At 35.5% G+C, this 26,263-nt stretch overlaps 1 protein-coding gene across 6 annotated transcripts in view; it reads left to right on the top strand.

Annotated features, from left to right (window-relative positions):
* The window catches only part of Cerk (Ceramide kinase), a 205,791-nt gene that overhangs the window by 108,800 nt on the left and 70,728 nt on the right, over nt 1-26,263 (top strand). For 4 of the 6 annotated variants that reach the window (XM_067759892.1, XM_067759887.1, XM_067759889.1 and 1 more), the window contains 2 exons: nt 24,251-24,526; nt 24,595-26,225. In XM_067759892.1, the coding sequence (XP_067615993.1) occupies nt 24,367-24,526; nt 24,595-26,225 (1,791 nt within the window). In that variant the 5' untranslated portion in view covers nt 24,251-24,366. The remainder of the gene's footprint in view (nt 1-24,250; nt 24,527-24,594; nt 26,226-26,263) is intronic. The other 2 variants (XM_067759888.1, XM_067759890.1) reach the window with 1 other exon arrangement.

Here is a 26,263-nt window from a genome sequence, read left to right as displayed (position 1 = left end):
TTGGGGTCACCAGAGCCGCGTCTGTTAGTGAAACAGGATTCGCCGCGGATAGGTGAGGTTGACAATTGGGTTTGGAGAAGCTGTATATTGCGCTGGCAACCTGAAGGGTTGCCCTACACAGCCCCTTGAATCTGGTAATTTAGTCGCCTCTTACGACAGTCATACCTACCGCGGGTATATTCTGACCCCCTAATCCGCTAGATTCTTCTAGACTATTCTCTATATGTGTGCCGAATTTTATCCAAATCCGTACAGCCGTTCTTGCGTGATTGACAAACGTCTGGACAAACATCCAAACTTTCCCATTTATAATATGTACTAGCCTTTACCCGCGGCCCCGTCCGCAAGGAGAAAATGAAATATATGGGCTATTCACGTTAGCCAGCTTACCAAGGTATCTGGTTAAAAATTATTTTTGTCAATGTATTATGTTTATAATAGAGTAAACAAAATAACAAAATTAGCTGATAACCTGAAAGGCACGCTTACGTGAATAGTACAATACAGTTTTTTCGAATGACAAAAATACATTTTGTTCTTAAGTTAAATTAATTGATATGACAGAGGTGAAGGAATTACTATTTATAGAACAAAGGAGTGAACCAATAATTAGCTAAAACCAAAGAGAATTTTTTAGATGAAATTAGTGTTGCTTTTTCGGGTATTTAGTTGGTTAAAATATTACGAAAAGTGTAATTATAGTTATAACAGGTCGTTACAGGATTCATTTAAAAAACTCAAAAATAGAACGAAAAAGCTTTGTTAGATATTAAAGATAAAACATAGCGAATTTTAATTACGAATAATTTGCAGCGAATCCCTGGCCATAAAAGCATGATACCAAAATAGTCCCGAAATGATCCCGACGGGATCCCGGACAAATCCCAAAAACCATGTAGAAATTATACCGGAAGAGTCCCCAAATGATCCGGAGGGAACCTAGATGGCCCTGACTGGATCGCGAAAATCATCTACAAATGATGCCGGAAGGGTCCGCAAATGATCCCGAAATATTCCAGAAAAAGTCCCGAAATTACCCAGACAGGATCCCGGACGGATCCCGAAAACCATCCAGAAATGATGCCGATGGATCCCGAAAACCATCCAGAAATGATCCCGGAAGGGTCCCAAAGTGATCCCGAAGTAGGCCCGAAATGACCCCGACGGGATCCCATACGGATCCCGAAAATCATCCAGAAATGATGCCGATGGATCCCGAAAGCCACCTAGAGATGATTCCGGAATAGTCCCGAAAAGGTCCCAAAATAAGCCTGACGGGATCCCGAAAACTATCCAGAAATGACACCTCGGCCTCGATTTTTTCCTCAAACTGCAAAATTTTTGTATCCTAGGCCTCCAGTTTCGATGATACCCTTATCTCTTGTGCCTCCAGCTGCGAGGATATACGGGTCTCCTGTGCTTTCAACTGAGATGTCATATATGTCTTCTGTTCTTCCATCTTGGATGTTATACGGTTCTCCTGCGATTCCATTTGCGATGACATTTGTGACGACATTTGGTTCAACACTGCTAGTATCGCGTTAGTGTCAACATTGGATTCGGAGTCTCTATCTTCTCCTCAATTTTAGTCGCTGGCTCTTCCACATCAGCATAAAAGACATACTCGTCTACATTAATTCCTTCCAACTCTAATACCTCTCGTAGCTGTGTTTGAAGTTCGATCTTATTGTCGGTTGTATTCAATCCACGGTTCTCCAACTCCTTTTTCAGTTGCTGGATCTTTAATTCACTTAACTTCACCATGTCCTTGTTGTGCTCTGCAACTCTGGAATTTATTCAACAATTCCTCTTCTGACACCAATTGTAACGAATTTTGGGAAATTCCGCTTATTGCAACCTTCTACTAACGTTCGAATCACTACAATGTTGAATAAATAACTCCACTATTCAATAATGCAAAATGGCCTTTATTAAAGTACTTCGTAATAACACTTCTACTTCTCGACAGATAGCGTGCTTAAATCAAACTGATTCCCATGTCTCAGCCGGTGTTGCTTTTATACTCTTCGATTTCCCCGTTGGCATATTTCTAGGCGTTTCTAGAATTTACTATTTGTTTACCAGCTATAAAATTACCAGCTATAGCACGTTATAGCTTCTCATATGCGCGTGTATATGTGAGTGATACTTCCACAGATGATTGCCTACTTTTGTGAGTATCTCAGATATATGCATGTGTTTGTGCGCCTCACCACTGCATGTATGGACATACGTATTTGTTGATGTGCATATAAGTCACTTTCTATTTGTTTAGAGATGATAGGATAGTATCCCTTAGTGTTGCTAATATTCGTCACAATATTAAAAATAAATATAAACGTTAAACATATACAATAGGTACAACATTAAGTAAAGAGTACATCAATGGAAGACTTGAATGTATCTCTGGACGCAGAAAAATCAATACAAATGAAACTGTGTTAAATGCCCCACGAAATGAACCTACGCTAATATAATTCATTATTTTGCAATTATTTTAGTGGTCTTTAAAACAAAAAATTTAAAAAAAAATGTACTTAGTCTTATTAAAAGTCCTTCGAAGAACAATTGCAGTTGAAATGTTTATATTGAAGATTTATTCCTGATTGTATTCTACAAAAAAGTCTCTACATCTATGTTTTTTCCTAAATCACTTGCTCAGGAGATATTAGTCATTAAGGCCTTCGACCATTACACATAGTAGTAGTGCATGGAGAAATAGTGGAGACATAAACCTTTTAGGTTGTTGTTATTGTATTAACGACAAAGACACTCCCGGAAGGTTTTGTAGAGTCTCATCTATGTTTATAATCCTTTTCCGGATATAGGTCCACAACGTTCCGGCAACAAAGCACCATAAAGGTACTAGCTCGGCCATCACGGGAATGATCCCTTAGTTCCATGAGGAACATAACGCATACCAAAACAGAAAGTGGAGACACACAATATTAAGTACTAATTTTATTCGCCAGATGAGTGTAGATAATTCACTTAGCAGTCCATATAAAGTTGAAGTGCATATGTAAACATGTACAAAAACACAGATATAGTCTCCAACTTATACTCGTATATTAATTGACGTTGTTGCGTAAATTGCTATTTAAATAATCATTACTGTTCATATATGATGAAATTCATATCAAAACCGATATGCTTTGAACCCGACCCCCTCAGATTTTGGTCAAATTTTGCATAGGGGTACAACCTCATTTTTAGAAATTCCGTTTTTGAAAAATTGTGGGCGTGGCAAGGTGTCAAAGTTGTGAAAAATGCGTGAAAAATTACGGTAATAGGTACTTTTGAGCTGTGATAACTACGTAATGGCCCAACCGATTTCAAAGATATTGGTACCATTGGAAAGGTATTCGGATCGGCTTTCGATTTTTTTTATTTTAAATTTGGAAAAAACTTCAAAGGCCAAGCGTTTTAAAATAAAGTATATTTTTTTAGAAAGGTCTATTTAATATATATAACATATCCAAAATCTTATATATAAATATACACTCCAAAAATTTTTTATCTCACTGAAAAAATTTTTTTTCAAAAATTTTATTTTAAATTTGGAAAAAACTTCAAAGGCCAAGCGTTTTAAAATAAAGTATATTTTTTTAGAAAGGTCTATTTAATATATATAACATATCCAAAATCTTATACATATATAACATATCCAAAAACATTTTTTTTTTTTAATTTTTAAGTAAATCTTTTTATGATGTATATTGGAACGATTTTCCGTCACCCCTTGTCATTTATCCACCCTGTCGGAAAATTAACAAAACAAAATAAAGCATCTTTTTATATTTTGATATCATGGTGCTTTTGAGCTGTGATAACTACGGAATGACTCAACCGATTTAAAAGATTTTGGTACCATTGGAAAGATATTCAAGTCGGATTTCGAAAACGTATGCTGAAAAAATGTTTGTTACACCGAAAAAAAGTTATTTTCCAAAAAAAATTTTACTTGTAAAAACTTCAAATAACAAGCTTTTTTTTGTAATTCGAATAGATTAGAAAAAGAATCGTATTAGCTAATTTTTCAGACACCCCAGATAAATGCACAAAAATCAGCGGAAAAAGCGTCCTTATACAAAGACCTATTTTTGCTGAACTTCGATAAAATTTTGTCTAAAAAATCGTAAAAAAATTTATTATAAATTCCACGAGACTAATTCCTTAGCTTGCTTTTTATTTAGTATCAGAACCAAAACTAACCCAATTTCCTTAATTATGACATATTTATACTTAATAAGTAATTATTGAGATAGGTATAAAGGGACCCTGTTGACCAATCACAAAATTGCGCCATTTTGCGGTTCGAACGTCCCATGTGTTGACGGGAGAATCGTACCTGATCAGGCCACTTTACATAGCTTATGTCCTTTGCATAAGTAAACAAAATAATCAGGCAATTTTGCAGGTAGCTTGTAGTTCGTGTGTTTCTACGAACGCGCTCGTTGAGTGAGGGTTTAGGTTGTAATTTTTGTTGTAAAAACATTAATATAAATGCGCTTAAAAGCACCCCTGTTTCTTTTATATCGTGAATTATCTCAAACCTTTTCTACTGTATATCTACCATTTTGTATGAATAAGGATGTGTTGCATATTTTCGCCCAAGCGGACAAGTTGGTCTTACTTACTGTTTCGTAAAATATTCCAATAGGTTATGGGCCCAGTCGTTACCCATATTAAATTAATATATATTGATTTGATAATTTTATTATTCGAGAAATGAATAAGATGGCGAGTTCGGTGTACAATATCGATAAATTGGATGGAAGCAATTATGATACGTGTTGCGTGCTGATTCGCAGTGTCTTAATCCATCAAGAGCTTTGGATGGTAACATCTGGTGAGTTTGTGAAACCAGAATCCAACGAGGGTTTGGCGGAATGGAACCGCAAGAATGACAAAGCAATGTCAGTGTTAATATTGTCCGTAAGTACATCGCAAATTAACATTGTGAAGAAATGTACTACAGCTAATGAAATTTGGGAAGTGTTGAAAGAAATACACGAACCAATAAGTCCTGTGCGGAAAGTAACATTATTCAAAAAATTATTAAATCTCCGCATGAAGGAAGGTGACAGCATTCAACAGCATATAATGAATTTTAGCGATGTAGCTGATAAATTGTCGGAAAACGGTATCACCTTCCAAGAGGAGCTATGTTCAATAATGCTGTTGGCGAGCCTACCAAGTTCTTACGAAAACTTTGTTGTAGCGCTGGAATCGCGTGACTAGTTGCCAAGCTTTAAAGTTTTGAAAATCAAACTCGTGGAAGAATTTGCTCGACGTGAGAATAATGAGCAGAACTTTCAGAGTGCTCAAACTCAAGCTTTTGTAGCACGTGTCGAAGACAAAAATATCAATAAGGAAAGTAATAGCGGGTCAAAGAGGGATATGAGAACCAATAACGCTAGGTGTTACAAATGCGGAATAAAGGGACACTACGCAGCACAATGTAACCAGAAAAGCAAAGAAAACACTCACCCAAAGAACAACCGCGAAAATCACTCAAGAGTAAGTTTATTCGCTGCATTTGTTGCAGCCAATAATAGTATCAGTGAATCTGCATGGTGTTTAGACAGTGGAGCTTCGGCTCATATCTGTGCTCATAGAAATATGTTTGATTGCTTTGAGTCACACAGCGAAGTAATTGAGATCGCCGGCGGTAAAACATTAAAGTCGAGTGGCCGTGGAAACGTCGTGTTGAATGTGACGGAAACAAATTCATTTTGAAGGAAGTATTGTACGTACCCGACCTGCAATGTAATTTTGTATCAATTGGAAAAGCTATTGCAAATGATTGTAATGTAATTTTTCGTAAATATTGTGCCCTTATTAGGCACGAAGGTAAAATGTTAATCAGAGCAACTCCTTTTAATAATTTGTTTTTGAGTGAGATGCCCAGCAATAAGTTATTTTTCTCTAACAGTGGCAAATATGACCTTATGAAATGGCACGCACGCTACGGACATCTAAATTTGCAAAGCTTACGAGAACTGCAAAATAAACAACTAGTACGTGGATTAAAATTTGATGCAACAGCAGAAGTAGAAAGTTGAAAAATTGTATAAAAAGCAAGTGTCATGCATAGCCAATGAGAGTTCTCAAACAAAACCAACAGAGTTATTAGAATTAGTGAACACTGATGTGTGTGGGCCTATAAACAAATGTCCGATTGGTGGTGCAAAGTATTTTGTTACTATGATTGATGACAGAAGTAGATATGTTCACGTTTACTTTATCAAAAGTAAAAGCGAGGTGTTAGATGTATTTAAAACTTACGTGAGTTGGCTGAGCGTCAAACGGGCCGAAAATTAAAAACATTAAGAAGCGATAATGGGGCGGAATATGTGAATATTGAATTTGACAAATTTCCTAAAAGTAATGGCATCAAAATGCAATTACCGGCCCCCAACACTCCGCAACAAAACGACGTTGCGGAGCGGTTTAATCGAACTTTGGTAGAAATGGCTAGAACAATGTTGGTAAGTGCAGCTATAGATGAAAGTTTTTGAGCAGAAGCCATTGCATGTGCAGCTTACTTAAGAAACCGATCACCTACAAAAGCATTGTTGATATAACGCCATACGAAGTTTGGATGGGCAAGAAACCCGACGTTAGTTGCATGAGAATTTTTGGTTCTACTGCCATAGCTCTCGACAAAACGCAAACCATGAAATTCCGTAACAAGAGAAAAGAGTATACAATGGTGGGATACCCGGAAAACGCAAAAGCATATCGTCTTTATGACAAGATCAAACGCAACGCAATATTGAGCCGAGACGTATATTTTATTGAAAATATTGAGCAAAAAGAAGTTATTAACGTAGAAGAGATTTTGAGTAACAGCGCTGATAAGGTAATGAACCTTGTCCCAGTAGATTTAAACAAATAAAAAAAAAAATAAATGTAAGGCGCGATAACCTCCGAAGAGATCTAAGGCCGAGCTTCTCTTCCAATTTGCGTCGTGCTCCTCTTGATTTTCCCTACAAATTGGCCGGACGGGACCTACATGTTTTATGCCGACTCCGAACGGCATCTGCAAGGCAGATGAGTTTTCACTGAGAGCTTGTCATGACAGATATACACCCGGAGCGCTTGCCAAACACTGTCGAGGGGGACGCCGCTTAGAAAAATGTTCTTCTAATTTAAAAACCTTATTTCTAAAATTTTGATGTTGCTTTACCCTGGGTGCGAACCCATGGCATACGGTGTGGTAGGCGGAGTACGCTACCATCACACCACGGTGGCCGCCAGATTTACACAAAGCTGAAAGTATAAAACCGGTCAGCAGTGATGCAGGAACAATAGAAGTATACTCCGATACATTTGAATCAGCAATGAGTAAGTTTCAGAGGGAAGAAGAGGACTGATAATTTTGAACCAGGTCGACAGCGGTATACCTTGAGAGAAGGTATAAGAGTAGGCTGAGGAAGCAGAATCATATAGTGAGCTTATTACGAAAATCAGATGTCAATATACCAATGACAGTATTTGTGGCAGTGTCAAGCAACGAGGCGGGTGAATGGAAAACGGCGATGTAAGAGGAGTACGAGGCGCTGCACAGTGTTTCGTGTAGAACAAGCTAGCTGGACAAAAAAAAAGTTCTTATATCAAGAAAAGTGTAATGAGAAATGAAAAAAAACAAACAAAATAACGGGATTTCTCCTTTTTTTTTGATATTTTTGCTCATATATATTGAGTAATTGAAGTAAGAAGGCAGGAAGGAGTGACCGTAAAATGCATTGATTAATTTGCAAAATTCTTGTTGAATATTAAGCTTCATATTTCTTTTAAGTAAACACTTTTATATAATTTTTTTGATGCATTCTAAGCCCGAAGGTAAGTTACATTTTTTAATAGTAATTCTTTTGCAATTAGAGTATTTTCAATATATTTAAAATTCCGTTATTAATAAGAAAAGGTTTTTTTCTCTATATTTTTAAATTTAGGGACAAACAAGTTACATACATCCGCGGACATCCGGGCTAAATTTTACATATGTTATAGTCGGAAGTACTCTCTAATAGTAGAAAGAAAAAACCATTGCGAATTCTTTGCACATCTATTTTTAATTTTTTTTTTTGTAGATTTTGTTATCTCCACATATCAAAAATAGGATGTATGTACGTACCAGCTCCGACGAGATATTTGAACCTTTAAAGCTGATATACAAACGGCAAAACCAGTTCCCAGGTACAGGGAACAAACACGTAGCCATAAAACACACAAAAATAAACGCGCAAGGTCAACGAGAGCACACCAAAAGCAAACAGGCGAAGATCACCGACTTCAACCTGCTACAACCTACCGCACCAGTCACCAAGGCATAAAAACAGGTACATACAAAACAATCCTAATGCAGGTATAACCACACAGGAATGCTACACAAAACAACCCCATTTACCAATACCTGAATGTAATATAAATAGTGCACAACTGATAACAAATCAGAATGATCAACGACACTTAAGATGGCAGCACAACAATCATCAGCTATTCACCCTGTCGGAAAATCAACAACACAAAGCAGTTTAGTTATAACCGTACCAAGAACGGAGTTTTTTGACATTTGGTTTCAACATTCGAAGGAAACCAGATATAAAGAATTATTGAGTTTTGTTGTACTTAAGTACGATTTAAGCGAAGCAGCCGAGTATTCGATAAAAAGTTTAAGCTTACAAATATCGGCATATTCGTCGAAGCTGGATCAAAAGTGGAACACTTCTGGAAGACATAAGGAGCGATTTTTGAATAAAAACTCGGAGTGGCTTTCGAGTCCAGCCTTCACATTTACAATAACGGTGGATTCAAAGTTGCCATCAGACCAACCCACCACTTCTTCAGGTAACCCCGACCCCGGAAAACGAAAGAAGGACTTTGTTAGCTGCAGTGAAAAAAACAAACGGCGTCGAGTGGATGACCTCTTGCAATCTAGAAGTCCTGGTGAGTTACTTTATGCGGCAGAAGTATCAACGCGTATGTCCGGCAACAGAAATGTTGCTAACATTATAAAAAAATCACAGGAAACCACTCAAATATCCGGCAAAAAGATGACATATGAGCCAGATGCAAGATATTTGAGCAATGTAGAAGCTTTACCATACTACGTAGATAGCAAGTCGACGACTCATGGGTACAAAACGACTTGGAAGTGGAGCATCAAGGCAGGCCATAAGGTTTATCCATCATTTTATAGTCTAAGAAAAGCTAAGGCAGAATGCTATCCAAATGAAATTGATGTGGGTGAAACACGTGCGGAAATTAAAGTGCAGTCCGTATTAGATAAAACTGTTGAGCGTTTAGTTTTAGCAAATCAAGAAGTTTTTGTTAGTTTATTACCTACAAACTTGACGTATACTTTAATGAGCAAGTGGGGTTGCGATGGAAGCTCCGGCCATAGCACATATAAGCAAAAGTTTACATGCAGTTCTGACACTGATGAGTTTTTGTTTATATTTTCTCTTGTTCCTCTTCAATTACAGGATGAAAGAGGTAACATTTTTTGGCAGAATCCTCGACCTTCTTCTACCAATTAAATTTATTTTTTCTAAAGAAACAAAAGATTTTATTCTTTTTGAAACGAACAAAGTTTTAGAGGAGATAAGTGCGTTGTTTCCAACAAAGTACATGCTCAAAGAATACAAAGTTTCCGTAAATCACAATATGCTTCTTACAATGATTAACAGAAAAGTTTGCAATGCTTTGACTGAAACTTCTTCCGCACAAAAGTGTTATATTTGTGGTGCCACTCCAAAAGATATGAATAATGAGTTACGGTACTTTACGCCTAACCTAGATTATCTTGGTTTTGGTTTGTCTACTCTCCATGCATGGATAAGATGTTTTGAATGCTTGATTCACATAAGTTATCAACTTGAAGTAAAAAAATGGCAGCTTAGGAATGAGGCAGATAAAGAGAGTGTAAAGCTACGTTCCAACGGAATCCAGAATAAATTTAAAAGTGTACTTGGATTGAGAGTAGATAAACCAAAATCAGGTTTCGGCAATACCGATGACGGCAACACTGCTCGTAGGTTGTTCGAAAATTCTGAGGCTAGTGCTGAGAATACGGGATTGGATGTAACGCTCATCAAAAGATTCGACACTCTCCTTCGCGCATTAGCATCTGCGTACAATATAAATATCCAAAGATTTGAAAAATTTGCGGTCGAGACTAAAAAACTATATATAGATCTCTATCCATGGTTTAATATGCCTGTTACAGTTCATAAAATCTTAGTGCATAGTACTGATATTATACAATCAGCAATTTTACCTATTGGTCAACTTTCTGAGGAAGCCCGTAACAAAGATTTGAGACGATTCAGGGACGATAACACACAAAAACAGTCGCCTGAAGCCACGAATAGAGATCTTATGAATATGTTGCTTATAATATCGGATCTTTTAGTTAACATTTTTTGGGAGATACCTAAGAAAAAATTTAAATGTCTGACTTCAGAAGTCTTAAATTTACTGTCCCCCGATAATGTTGAGGAGTCAAAAAATACCCCAGTTGTTTCAAGCTTTCACAGTAGTGTTGCTGATGCTCATGACTATTCCACAAGTGACTCATCGAATGAAAGTGATGATAGCGAATAATAACATAATTATAAAAGATAACCTACCCTATAACTTTTTGTTGGATCAGGTTTTATTTAATTTAAATCTATTGTCTTTTCTACTTTGTATGATACTTTACTTTTAAGTTTTTGTAATAAGTAATTTTCACATAATTAATTTAATTATTGACATTGTTTTTATTATTATTGTAATTCACTTTTACATTCCTGACTGGTACTATAAAATAATTTTGTAAAAATTGTAGTGCCAGGATAAATACTCAAATAAATAAAAAATATGTATGTACATATGTACAGTCACTATATCAACATTCAAGTTGATATTTTAAAAAACTCTTATTTTGGTTTGCAATATAAAATTTATTTTTGTTTATTTTTGAGTTTAAATATTTTCCAACTAATTAGAATTTTCTTTTTTTGAAGTTATTCAAAATTTTAAGTTAACACGAAAACTCAATTAAAATTATTTTAAAAATTAAAGTAAAGAGTACAAAGTAGTTAACACTATATTTACTCCCCCTCCAAGAAAATTTGAAACAAACAAATTATTAATTAATATTAAATGTAACCTTTTTTGTTTTTTGTTGTTTAATGTATTTGTATTTAAATTAGTGTTAATAAGTATGTTTGCTGGTTTAAGTAAATCAATTGAAATATTTTTAATAGTATTTTTGTATTGAATTGTAAATGTTTTATGTTTCTTAGAGATAACTTTAAAAGGTCCTTCATAAGGTGATTCTAAATTAGATTTACGAAGAACTTTAACAAAAACATACTCACAATTTTCTAATTGTTTAGGAACGAAAAAATTTGCTTTGTTATGATGAAAAATTTTAGAACGAACAAGCGAAAAATATTTTCTTATTTTATGAAGAGCGTCATTAGAAAAATCATGTTCTTTATTACTATTTGAAATAATTAATTCACCAGGTATTCTAAGTGTTTGGCCATAAACAAGTTCAGCAGATGAACATTTTAAATCTTCTTTAATAGAAGTTCGTACACCAAGTAGAATGAATGGTAAAATGTCAGACCAATGAACCGAGTCGTTTGATGCTATAATTGCTGCTTTTAAAGTTCGATGAAATCTCTCTATCATGCCATTTGCTTGGGGATGGTAAGGAGATGTATGAATTTTATGAGAACCTAAAAGTTTAGTTAATTCTGTAAAAAATTTTGAGGTGAATTGTGAACCTTGATCTACTGTAATATTTAATGGCATACCAAATCGTGGTATATAATTTTGAATAAAAGTTTTTACTATAGTATTTGTTGAAATATCTTTAAGCGGATAAGCTTCAGGCCAACGTGAAAATCTGTCAATAATTGTTAAAATATAACAATTTCCATTTGAAACTGGAAGAGGTCCAACAATATCCATATGAATATGTTCAAAACGGCCTGATGGTATTTGAATTTTTTGGATAGGAGATTTAGTGTGTCTTGAAATTTTGGATTTTTGACAATTGATGCAAGATGAAGTCCAATCGTTAATCTCTTTACGCATGTTAGGCCAATAATATTTATTTTGAATTAATTTTCTAGTTGTTCTTATACTTGGATGAGATAATGAGTGAATTTTGTCAAATATAATTATTCTCATAGAATGTGGAACATAAGGTCGAAAAGGTTGTAGAGAAACATCACACCATATATTTAAATTAATAACTGGAATATGAATTTCTTTTAAATTATTTTTAGAATTTTGATGAGAAATGGTTTTTTGTAAAAATGTATCAGTTTGCTGTTCTTTATATAAAGTTTCTAAATTTATATCTTGAGTTGAAATTGTATTTATTTCTGGAATACGGGAAAGTGTGTCGGCAACTATGTTGTCTTTTCCACGTATATATTGAATATCATTTGTAAATTGAGCAATATATTCAAGATGACGTAGTTGACGAGGAGATCTATCTACTTTAGAATTTAGAACATGAATTAAAGGTTTATGATCAGTATAAATTGTAAAAGTTCTACCTTCAAGAAAATGTTTAAAATGTTTAATTGAATTATAAATTGCCAAAAGTTCACGATCAAATGTTGAATATTTAGTTTCTGTTGTAGTTAATTTTCTTGAAAAATAAGTTAAGGGTTGTAGTATATTATTGCTAGTTTGTTGAAGAACTGCTCCAATAGCAACATTTGAAGCATCTACTGCTAATGATAAAGTACCATTTTTGTCGAAATGTGTAAGTAAAGTATTTTTAGCAAAAAGTTTTTTAACATTTTCGAAAGCTGTTGTGGTTTCATTTGTCCAATTTAATTGTTTGAGTTTGTTTTTAATTGCATGTGTTAACATTTCATGCAGAGGACTAAGTTCTGTTGCTAAAATTTTAATATATCTGTGATAGTAATTTATCATACCTAAAAATTTTTGTAAGTTATTTATAGAAATTGGTTTTTCAAAATTTGTTATGATTTCAATTCTATCTAAAGATGGTTTAATACCTTCGCCTGAAATTTCGTAACTTAAAAAATTTAATTTATTTACACCGAGAGTACATTTTGAAGGTTTGATATTTAAATTATATTCTTCAAGTCTTTTGAAAACTGATTTTAAATGATTTATATGTTGATCTTCATTATCACTGGCAATAAGAATGTCATCAATGTATGTAAATACAAAATCGAAATCAGAAAATACTTCATTAATAAAGCGTTGGAAAGTTTGAGCACTGTTTCGTAAACCGAAAGGCATTCTTACGAATTCAAACATTCGAAAAGGGGTAGTTATTGCAGTTTTATGAATGTCTTCTTCTGCCATTGGAATTTGGTGGTAAGCACGCACAAGATCAATTTTGGAAAAAAATTATTTGTTTTTTAAATCAATTGTTAAATCGTGAATATGTGGTAAAGGATACCGATCTGGTGTAGTAATAAAATTAAGTCTTCGATAGTCTCCGCAAGGTCTCCAATTATTTGGTTCTTTTTTAGGAACGAGATGAAGTGGAGATGCAATAGGAGAATTTGAGGGTCTGCATATACCCGTTTTAACTAAAAATTCAAATTCAGCTTTAGCAATTTTAAGTTTGATTGGATCAAGACGTCTGGGTTTCGAAAATGGTAAAATACCTTTTGTTTCTATCCTGTGAACCGTATGGTGTTTAACTTTTTAGTATAATCTGGTTCACAGGTAATAGATGGAAATTCATTAAGTAATTTTGAAAACTTATTTTCGACAATAGGAATTTTGAGTGAGAAAATATCAGAAAACCCAGAAGATCCAGGAACTTTAATTTTTGTAGTAGAATCCATTATTTCTTTATTTTTAATATTGACAATAATTCCGAATTTTTCTAAAAAGTTTGCTCCTAAAATTGGTGTATCAATGTTCGCAATAATGAATGGAAATTCAAAATCTCTTCTTAAACCTAAATCAATTTTAAGTAGTTTTGTACCGAAAGTTTCAATTGAAGAACCGTTTGCTGCGGTCAAAGTAAGATCCGAATTTCTTTTATAAATTTTAAATTTAGAAAAAGGAATAACTGATACAACTGCGCCGGTATCGATAAGAAAATTAAGTTTATTGAATTTATCAAATATGAATAGGCGACGAGTAGGTTTAATAATAGTTCCATTATCCGTCACCGTCATAATGGATCGTTTCAGTTTAAATTTTGTTCGCAATTTGAATTATGATTTTGATTAAAATTGCATGGGGGTATACACTTAAGAGCGTTATTCTTAAATATTTTGTGATACCAACAAATAGTTGTTTGTGAATTAAATTTACGATTGTTTGAAAAATTTCTTGATCTTGAAAAATTTCGAGATTTAGATCTATCTCTATCTTTAGATCTTGAACGGATTTGTAATTGATTAATATCATTAGAAATTTTATTTAAATTTTGATAAATAGCCGTAGTTAATTCAGTTAAATTTTTAACGCATTGTTCTAAAATATTATTATTTATACTTGAGCCTACAGGAGATTTGGAAGAATGAGGTTTATTGATTAAATCAAAAAGTTTGTCAGCCAAAATAATAATTTCATCTCTGTTTTGATTATTATTGGAAGTCAAATGAATTTGTATTTCTTGTGGTAATTTACGAATCCACAATTTAAAGAGTAATTCCTGGCTAACTATGGAGTCAGAACCTATAAGTGATTTCATAAATCTGAATAATTCAGATGGTGAACGATCACCAAGTTCAGTTTTTGAAAATAATTGTTCTAATCGTTTTTCTTCGCTAAGAGAAAATCCTTCACATAGAATTTTTTTGATTGTATCATATTTATTAAAAAGAGAAGGAGGGTTAATAACATCTAAAATTTTAGATATAGTATCTCGTTGAAGTAATTAGAACATTTTGAAATTTTAAATTATCATCATTGATATTGTTAATTTCAAATTGTCCTTCAACAAGCAAAAACCAGGCATCAGGACAATCTTGCCAAAATTGTGGTAATTTAATAGATTTAGTAGAAGGAAAATTTGTAAAGTTATCTTGTGTTGAAGTATTTTGTGTTGTATTAGAGATGTTGTTTTGTGTTGTATTAATGTTAGAATTTTGAGTTGTATTGTGAGTCATGATGTTATTTGTATGGTTGATATTTTGATTTTCTGAATTTGTAAAATTACGAGTTCGTATTGGTGAACGTAGAACCATATGAAAAGAAATTTAAATGAAAAATTTGAAAATAAGAAAATATTTAAGAATTTTTTGGAAAGGGAGTTAACAATTTAAATACAATATTTAATTTTATATAAAAAATAAGTAAATTAAAATAACTCATATTAAAAATTTTTAAGATATAAAAATAATCTTAAAATAAATTTGAAATTTTAATTTAATATTAAAATAAAAATTGTATTTAGAAAAAGTTAAAATTATTTAAAATTTATATTTACGATTTATTGCTATGGAAGAGTTGATTGATAAATTTAAATATGCAATGGCTTTAAAATATAATGATGCTCTTATTTGTGTAGAGGACGTAAAAGATCATGAATGGTTCCAATAAACGGTACACTATATGACGATGTTGCTTGTTGAATGTTAAAATACTTGGATATACGAATAAAATGTAGGGAGAGGTTAGTGACACTATTTTGTAGATGAAACTTCCTGAGTAATGCTGGATCAATTTTCCACAGCTGTGGTAGTATTTGAAACAGTGGCAGTATTGTTTTGATCTGGCATTTATTTTTAAAAATGAGTTTTAGCGTATTTACACTTCTCGTTTTAAGTGTTACTTAAAGATATGTTGCAATGTGTTGCGAAAAATCACTCAAAAATTTTATTTTTTTAATTATTTCACAATTTTATTTGTTGCTTTTTTAACTATTTTATTATTTCTATCAAAGTTTTAACAATTAATTAAGTTATTTTTGTTTAGTTCCAGCGGCTGTTGTTTTAACAAAATTAGGTGTACTGTTAAACACTCTGCGACAATGGTACATCCTTTATTGGTTGTCTTCTAATGTTTTATCACAATTAATTTAACAGGTTTTTTAAACTTTTGTTATGAGCTTTCGTATATATATATATATAATTAAGCGCGAAAGTTCGGTTTAATTATTCATTTCGCTCATGTATTAAATGTTCTAGTTCTCAAACTACACTGGGTTGTCTTCATTTTTCTTCATATATTTTTAAATTCTGTTTGGCAATTCATAATGACTTGAACCAAATATGTCTTTTATATTTTAGTTTTGCATTTAATATTGACAAGGCGACTGTTGAAGATCGAAACTTCTTATTAGCTTCTTTTAGAAGCTACTTTCAGTTAGATGGGAAAAATTGGTTGCGCGGAAGAATTACACCACTTTTGTCAAAAAAGATAAAATATATTGTTCATGAAATTATTGCTATTTAATTGGTTCGATTGAGGATCGCCAATATATCAACATTCAAGTTGATATTTTAAAAAACTCTTTTATTTTGGTTTGCAATATAAAATTTATTTTTGTTTATTTTTGAGTTTAAATATTTTCCAACTAATTAGAATTTTCTTTTTTTGAAGTTATTCAAAATTTTAAGTTAACACGAAAACTCAATTAAAATTATTTTAAAAATTAAAGTAAAGAATACAAAGTAGTTAACACTATAGTCACTCACATAAATAAGTAGACACCCCTTTTTGGACAATTCTTACAATTTTCGCTTTCGCAAATTCATTTTAACTAATTTCCCATAAGAAAATGTGTCACGATCTATAACAAAAACTAAATTATATTTAAAAAATGTTTGAAAAATTCGACGAATTTTCATAAAAAGTTTGAATTTTTTTTCGGAATTTTTAAAATTTTTTAGAGTATTGAGATTTGTAGTCCATTCAATTTAAGTACAATAAAGTAATATTCTTAAATCCTTTAAATTTTTTTGGACCTATGTCACTTATTCACATGAGTTACTGTATATGAAATAAGCAAATGTATGCATATGAAGTAAAATTTTGGAAAAAAATAAAAAAAAAGAAAATATGGCTGAAAAAATGACGTAGTTGTAATAAATGACTGCATATGAAACGGAAAATCTCATAAAATAATTTTGTCCAGCTAGCTTGTTCTACACGAAACACTGTGCGCTGGTACGAAATAATACGTGGGAGGTGGTTGATCTTCCGCATGGGCAGAGAGTAATCGGTTGCAAATGGGTATCTTCGTTAAAGAAGAACGAATCTGGTGAAATTGATCGTTTCAAAGCCCGGTTGGTTGCCAAGGGATGTAGCCAAAAGTTTGGTGTGAACTACACAGAAACGTACTCACAAGCGTGCGTTACGCAACTATAAGGATGGTATTGGCGATAGCAGCGGAATATCAACTTCACGTTAACCAAATAGATGTGTCGACAGCGTACCTCAATGGAGACTTGCATGAAAACGTATATATGGCCCAACCGGAGGCATTTAACGATGAGACAGGAAGAGTACATAAACTAAAAAAATCTATTTATGGCCTCAAACAATCAGGGCGTATCTGGAATGAGAAATTGGACTCAGTTCTAAAAAATATGGGTTACAAAGCATGTGAGAGTGAACCATGCTTATACAGCAAGGCATCCAAATTTAGTACAAATATTATCGCAGTTTACGTCGACGATTTGCTGATAGCTTGTTCGAACCTTGGTGAGTTAAACGAAACTAAAGAAACTATTGCAAATGTTTTTCAGATAATCGATAAAGGTCCAGTGCATCATATTTGGGACTTGAGATCGAGCGGGAAAACGAAACTGGTGCAATATATTTGGGGCAGAAGCAGCATATAAACAACATTTTGTAGGAGTTTGGTATGAGTGAATGCCGGCCGGTTCCTACACCATTAGAGGTCAGTTACCAAGTAAACAGCAGCAGTGATAAGTGTGAAAGCGTTAACACTAACGAGTACCAGTCTATCATCGGTTCTCTAATGTACATAGCAATTTCGTCACGACCAGATATTCACTCTGTTTGCAAGTTGTCACAGAGAAATGCAAATCCTCATAAAGAACACATGGCAGCGGCTAAACACATACTACGGTACCTACATGCGATGTCCAATGTTAAGCTGAAATACGTGAAAACTAGTAAACCAATCAAAGGTTATGTGGACGCAGATTGGGCTGGAGACCCCTCGGTCAGAAAATCGTTTACGGGCTACGTTTTCTTCTTAGTCGGTGCAGCGTTCTCGTGGGAATGCAAAAAGCAAACATATGTTGCACTAAGCAGCACAGAGGCCGAGTACATGGCCTTTTCAGAAGCGGTAAAAGAAGCTATATATTTACAAAAACTGTTTAATGAAATAACTTTAGAGTTAAAACTTGATACTACTGATATTTATGGAGATAATCTAAGCGCAATGAATCTGGTTAAAAATATTGTTCCACTATAGATATGGTAGCGGATGTATTTACCAAAAACCTTTGTAATGTAAATCATAAAAAATATACAAAATTACTTGGACTTGAAATGCAATAACTTAAAGAATTTATAAATTATATACATATATTAATGAATAAGAGTGTTGTAAAAACATTAATATAAGTACGCTGAAAAGCACCCCTGTTTCTTTTCTATCGTGAATTATCTCAAACCTTTTCTACTGTATATATGAATAAAGATGCGTTGCATATTTTCGCTCAAGCGGACAAGTTGCTCTCACTTACTGTTTTGTAAAATATTCCAATAATTTTGAGGTGCATTTTATTTAGGTACATCTTGTATGTGTTGCAGGTAGCAGGTTATTCGTGTGTGTGTAAGTATTCCCTCGTTAAGTGAGTGGCCTATTTGTATGCAGTTAGAAAACTGTGGTTCTCATTTCTTTATCTTCTGAAGGTTGGTAGATTGCGTGATTTTGTTCTCACATCAATTGCCTGTGCTTTGTTCTTTTTTCCGTATAGCAATTTGAGGAGGTCGAATAACAGGTCTGAAGCGGTGTTTGTTTGTTTGCTTATTATATCTCCTGAAAAATATTTACTTTTCACTGGGCTCCAAGCTATGTTTAAAATTGTATGTACAAATATTATATTAAATCTAAAAAAACATTAAAAATTAAACATTTTTTCCAGTGTAATAAAAATTTTTACAGGATACATTTTCGAAAGCCGATTTGAATACCATTCCAATGGTACCAAGATCTTGGAAATCGGTTGAGCCATTCCGTAGTAATCACAGCTCAAAAGTACCATGATAATAAAATATAAAGAGATGCATTTAGATACTTAAAATTAAAAAAAAAACGCCATTTTAGTTTTCGGATATGTTATATATATTTAATATACCTTTCTAAAAAAAATTCTTTTATTTTAAAACGCTTGGCCTTTGAAGTTTTTTCCAAGTTTAAAAATTTATTTTGAAAAAAAAAATTCAGTGTAATGAAAAAATGTTGCAGTGTATATTTTCGAAAGCCGATCCGAATACATTTTCAATGGTACCAAGATTTTTGAAATCGGTTGTGCCGTTCTGTAGTTATCACAGCACAAAAATACCTATTACCGTCATTTTTTACGCATTTTTCACAACTTCAACATCCTTGCCACGCCCACAATTTTTCAAAAATGGAATTTAAAAAATGCGGTTGTGCTTGCATAGGTAAAGTGTACGTCTGCAAAATTTCATCAAAATCTGAAATCTGGGTCATGTTCAAAATGTGCCTGTTTTATAGGTTTTGATACGAAATTCATCATATCTAATACTCCTATAGAATATTATGTTTATTATTCTATATTTATTAACTCAACTAAAACTAAACTAAAAAGAACAATGCCTTATCTTAAACGGGAAAGTCCCAAATTATATATACGTTGAAATTCAAAGTATTACTAGACGTTGGCTGTAGTTGCTAAAACTCAGCTGTTCTATGATGTTGCCACATATTGCGGCAGGGTTCGATTTGGGTAGTCACTACACCCCCCCTTTCCAGAAAATCCGCCGATGTGCTGGCATCAATACTTGTGCCTTGTGTTATTGCTGCTAATTCATCTCTAGGGAAATAAGCTGGTTCGATGGATACGGTTACCGGCCTCGAACCAATCATTATCGTGTATGTCTTGGGGTATCTGTTAACAACCAGATATGGCCCGTCGTAAGGTGCTTTCAGCGGCTTTTTAATTGTATCGTCGCGTAGAAAAACATGACTACAAAAGCGCAGATCCTTGGGAACAAATACCGCAGGTTTACCATGCTGTGACGTTTGTATTGGTCGAACGGTCTCGAAATGCCGTCGTAGTTCTCGTGAAAAATTATGTTGGCCACATCATGTCTGCCACAGATACTCCCAAGTCTTCCTTAACAGCTGTTCTTAACCTCAGAAGGACGAGAGGCAGGACCTCCACCCAGTTTGCATCCGCTGCATGACATCTAAGGGCTGCTTTTACAATTCGGTGCCATCTTTCCACCATACCGTTTGCTTGTGGATGGTAGCTGGTGGTGTGTATATGCTGGACTCCTAAAAGTTTGGTCAACTCCCTAAACAAAGCGCTTTCAAATTGGCGTCCCTGATCTGTGGTAATAAACTTCGGTGTACCGAACCGGCTTATCCAACCATTGAGAAGCTCTCTGGCAACCGTCTCCGCTGTCATGTCCGTCAAAGGAATCACTTCCAACCACCTTGAAAACCGGTCCACACATGTGAGACAGTAAGTGAAACCTCTTGACGGAGTAAAGGGTCCAACTATGTCCACGTTGACATGCTCAAATCTTCCTTTTGGAACTGCGAATTGTTCTAGCTCTGCTTTCGTGTGCCGTGAGATTTTGCATCGTTGACATGCTGGGCAACTTTGTATGTCCGAACCCATTCTCTTCCATACATAGCTTTTCGTTATAAATTTAATAGTTGGTTTCGCCCCTGGGTGAGCCAAACTATGACAAGCATTAAATATCACTTGTCGTAACACTTTTGGTACGTATGGTAGCAGTGTGCCGGTTAATTTATCACAAATTATTACGATGCCTGATTGTTGATGTCGGTGTTCCACTAACTGCAACGAGGTTTGTTCGCCCTCAAGTAAACCTTTAAGTTCGTTACATTTGGTTTGCTCGTCATGCAATTGTTGTATATCTACTGGCGTCGGTAGTGAAAAGGTCTTGACCCTTGAGAGCATATCGGCTACAATATTATCCGCGCCGCTGATGTGTCGTATGTCCGAAGAAAACTGACTAATGAAATTAAGCTTTCGTGTCTGTCGTGGTGAAAGTTTCTCCCACTTCTGTTCCAATGCATGTGCCAACGGTTTGTGATCCGTGAAAATAATGAAAGCTGTTCCCTCTAAATGATAACGGAAATGCCGTATTGCCTTGTAAATTGCTGTTAGTTCACGATCATATGCGCTATAGCGTTGTTCTGTTGGGGTAAACTTCTGTGAGAAAAACCCCAATGGCATCCACTTACCCTTAAGTAATTGCTGTAGCACGGCACCGACTGCGACGTCGGAGGCGTCAGTCATTGAAGCTATTGTGGCATCTTTCATGGGGAACGCAAGAAGGGCCGCTTCTGCCAATTGTTGTTTCAGTCTCTCGAACTCTTCTGTTGTTTCTCTCCTCCAACGGATCTCGGTGTTATCTCTTTTCTTACATGGTCCCATTAATTTCTGTAAAGGTGCCTCGGTGGCCGCAGCATGGGGCAAAAATCGCCTATAAAAATTTACTGTCCCCAGAAACCTTCTCAACTCGTGCACTTCCTTCGGCTTTTTGCACTGTAGAATACCTTTGACCTTCTGTGGCAGCGGTCTGATACCATCCGCCGAGACTAAGTGTCCTAAAAACTCAACTTTTTCTAAACCCACTTGACATTTTTCGCCGTTGATAACCAACCCCCTCTCACGGTAACGATCAAAAAGCTGTTTGAGATGCTCTGCATGTTCCTCTGGCGACGTGGAAGCTACGAGTACATCATCTAGGTATGGAAATACAAAAGATAAACCTTTTACTGTTTCGTCAATGTAACGTTGGAACGTTTGGGCAGCATTCCCTAACCCGAAGGTCATAAATTTAAACTCAAATAGTCCGAACGACGTTAGAATAGCTGTCTTTGGCACGTCTGCCGGGTGCACTGGGATCTGGTGGTATGCCTTCTTGCAATCTATTACCGAAAACATTTTTTTCCGAACAATTCACTCCTTATGTCCTGTATATGCTGAATTGGATAGCTATCTGGCACTGTTTTCGCGTTCAATCTCCTATAATCGCCACAAGGCCGCCACGTCCCCTTTGATTTCTGCACCATGTGCAACGGGCTCGCCCATTGACTACTTGAGCGCTGAAAAATCCCGCGTTCGATTAGGTCCTCAAACTCTTCGCACATTCCAGTTTTTCTGGAGAAAGAAAGTCGTTGCACCCTTTGCGCTACCGGTGCCCCTCGTGTCTCTATATGGTGTTGGACTGTTGTCGTGGGTCTATTGACCTTGGGCAAGTCATTAGTAAGATCAGGATAACGTGATAAGATCGCTCCCTTTAAAGACAGTACACTATGTGGCGGCAGTATGATTTGGCAAAGCGCCCGAGTATGCGTTGCGTAGTGTCTTAGGAAATCCGCACCTATTATAGGATGCGCAACGTCGGCGATTATAAAACACCACTTAAATGGCCGTCGTAGGCCGAGATCTAATATCATCTGTCGTTTGCCAAATGTATTAATTGTAGTATTGTTCGCAGCAACCAGTTTCATTGCGTTTGGTTGCATACTGTTACCGTGACGTTTGGGTACAACCGAAACTTCGGCGCCCGTGTCGATGAGGAATTTCATTGAGGACGTTCTGTCTCGAATGTAAAGGCCGCTGGAGTTCGTATCCTCCTCCGACATAGCCGCTTTGTACGGAGGGCTGACTAGTTTTCTGAAAGCTTTGGTGTGAAAGCGCATGGTGGCCGACACCGTGTTGCGTTCTTGCCGAAAATATTGTGATACCAACAGATATCGCGGTTTGTATCCCGTGTGTCCTCACTGCGTCAGCTGGTCGGTCGTGCTTGTTGCCGAGGCGCTCCGACCCGTTGCTGTTTATACGTTACCTCCCGCTTCTCTAAACGATCTAGCCTATCCACTAACTCTGAAATTGCTGCTGTTACATCGTCGCTTGGTTTGCAAATAGCATCGACGCCACCACTCATAGTTGGAATTGCCATGTCATCAGCTTTTTTTGCCAACTCTTGTACTTCACCCGCCATCGTTACTAAAATTTGCTGCACATGGAGGGGCAGTCGTCGCAGCCATAAGGACTTCAACAATTCTTTACCTAGCTGCTGATTTGCCAGGTCTTTCATCTCGTAACAAAACTGTAGGCTTCCTCTGGCCCGATTCGCCCAACTCGCATAATCGCCTAAACTTTTTTTCTTTTGAATAGCTAAATTCTTCGATCAATCGCTCTTTCAATATGTCGTACTTGTTTGCAGTGGGTGGCGAGGAAATAATGTCGCTGGCATGTGCCAGTACAGCTGAATCGATTTCGGCAACGACCGTAAAATATTTGATATCGTCTGTAGTAATTCCCGCTCGTGCAAATTGAGCCTCCATCTGCGCAAACCATAAACGCGGATCTTGTTTCCAAACCGGTGGCGGTTTTACTGTCAACCGTGCCACTTGAAATGGAGCTACTGCCTCGTGAAATGTTTCTTCGTTCTCATTGGCCATGATGTGGAAAATTCCTCAGCAATGCTTGGTTGTACTATTCTGCTGTCGTCGGGGTCACCACTTATAGAATATTATGTTTATTATTCTATATTTATTAACTCAACTAAACTAAAAAGAACAATGTCTTAAACGGGAAAGTCCCAAATTATATATACGTTGAAATTCAAAGTATTACTAGACGTTGGCTGTAGTTGCTAAAACTCAGCTGTTCTATGATGTTGCCACATATTGCGGCAGGGTTCGATTTTGGTAGTCACTACACTCCTATATTGTTGCTACAGGCTAGGTACACTCACAAACATCAGAGTGCCGATATATCGCTGTTTAAATGTTTTTGTTTTTGTATTCAGTAATCGAATGTACTTAAATTTAAATGTTTTCTTGTCACAGTTATGCTGCTACAATCACAGAAATTTTGTAGGCTGTATTGTTTTGATTTCGAATCCCAAACTCATTGCGAGCATTTTCTACTAGCAATATAGGAGTATTACATATGTATATGTTACTTTTGCTTTAGGTTCTATTTGTAATTAACTATTTAACCATTTTTTGTTAAGTTTGCATACAAGCTGTTTAAATACCTCTGTATCAAATATTATTTTCACTTATTAGCTTTTGCTACGTTTAACCAATCTGTAGTTCGCCAACTACCGAAACAATAGATAGCAGCACAGATATCCCTCAAATTGAAACTCAAAACAAAAGTGGAAGAAGTAACGTCATCAAAAATGGTGCCGCCAATTTCTAGTAGCGAAAATAGTGATATACTACTGAACCACTTTCAAATTAAAAAAAGGCGGCATCGCGTCCTGCTCAAATATGACCACATTGTATGGGAGCGACTGCAAACAAAGTTCAGCGCCGATGACGATTGTATCTTAAGTAATGGTGGGTTATTTGACATGTTATTTCATCGCGTTCTTGCAGTTTCAATATTTAATATTTTTATCTTTCAGGCGGTCACGAATTGGAACAACTGCCTTTCCAAGTATTATATAGCAACCGTACAAAAATTATGCATATGAATGAGTTAATAAGAGTGAGCAAAGGCAATACCAAAGCGGCGGCTTTACATATCGCTGTTCCTCAGCCGATTGCTGATTTCAATTCAGATATTGTTTTAAATCAACAACAAGAACAACCAAATACAAACGCTCCACCTACAGAGCACTATCTTGCATTATCGTATGCATCGCGTATAATTAATTCGGCAATAGATTGTAATCGTTGGAAGGTACGGAATCTTATGTTGTATAATGCAGATGCGTATGTTGTGCGACAATGGCATGATTTACTCAATAAAATCCTAGAGAAATTATCGACCACACGCGTACGTCGCTTGCTTGTTTTTATCAATCCGTATGGTGGACGCCAGAGAGGTTTGAATATATACGAACGTCATTGCAAGCCACTCTTTATGTTGGCCGGCATAGATGCATCATGTATCATAACGCAACGCTCAAACCAGATACGCGATATTTTGTTAAGTCACGATTTAGCAATTTTCGATGCAGTTTGCTGTGTTGGAGGCGATGGCACAGTGGCTGAGGTAATAAATGGGCTTATCTTCCGTGCTATAAGCGATAAAGGGATGGATCCCAGACATCCGCTGTATGTTCCAAAGTCAGCACTGCCCATTGCCATAATACCCGCTGGTAGCACCGACACCGTCGCTTACAGTCTTCACGGAACGGCTGACGCAAGCACAGCTGCCATACATTTGATTTTGGGACAGCGTCGAGGAATGGACATTTGTAGTGTACGAAATACCGAAGGAATGGTACGGTTTTGCGCCAGCCTATTATCATACGGGTACTTAGGAGACATAGCAGTGAAGAGCGAGCGTAATCGTTGGATGGGCACTAAACGGTACGAGTTTACGGGGCTTAAAACATTTCTTGTTAATAATAGTTATGAGGCTGAGTTGCGGATATTGCAGCTAATAGATGATAATAATGGTGATGCAAAGGAAACCAGTACGATAAGTAAGATTTCGGAAGTATCAAATGACATTATATGTTGTGCCGATTGCATCCGGTGTAATACAGCAGCTGAGAACGAGAATAAGCTGGCTGCGAAGCCTGTCCTGCTAAATAAAAGAATACTAGGTTGTATAGGTGACGATAATGAGTTACCTTCATCATCCAAGGTATCGCCGAAATTGAGAGGAAATAACATTGATGCTCGTACAAGGGTGCCTTACAACAAGAATCATTTAGCTTATGGTGCTTCACAATGTGCAAAATGCACCAGTTATGATGATTTGAAGACTATAGATTTTAAAGTCTGTGAAAAAATATCGGAATCCGCGGGTGTGGAAGCAAATGAAATAAAATGTAGTATAATAAATGAACTAAATAATCCCATAAACAATAAAGATTTGTGTAGCCAATGGAAAACAATAAATGGGAAATTTTTTATGATCAGTGGTGCCAACATCACATGTGCATGCTCACGTAGTCCAAATGGTTTGGCACGTTATAGCCATACTGGCGATGGTTATTTGGATTTGATTTTGGTTCGTAAAACATCTTTGCTTAACAATATACGACTGCTCTTGAACATAATGGGTAGAAATGGTGATATAGTGAGTACTTATATATATTATTTTTTAACTTTCTGCTC

This window comes from Eurosta solidaginis, chromosome 1, assembly GCF_040869045.1.
Source record: "Eurosta solidaginis isolate ZX-2024a chromosome 1, ASM4086904v1, whole genome shotgun sequence".
Lineage (NCBI taxonomy): Eukaryota > Metazoa > Arthropoda > Insecta > Diptera > Tephritidae > Eurosta > Eurosta solidaginis.
The sequence above is the reverse complement of the archived record's forward strand: the minus strand, read 5'-3'. Positions and strand labels throughout refer to the sequence as shown.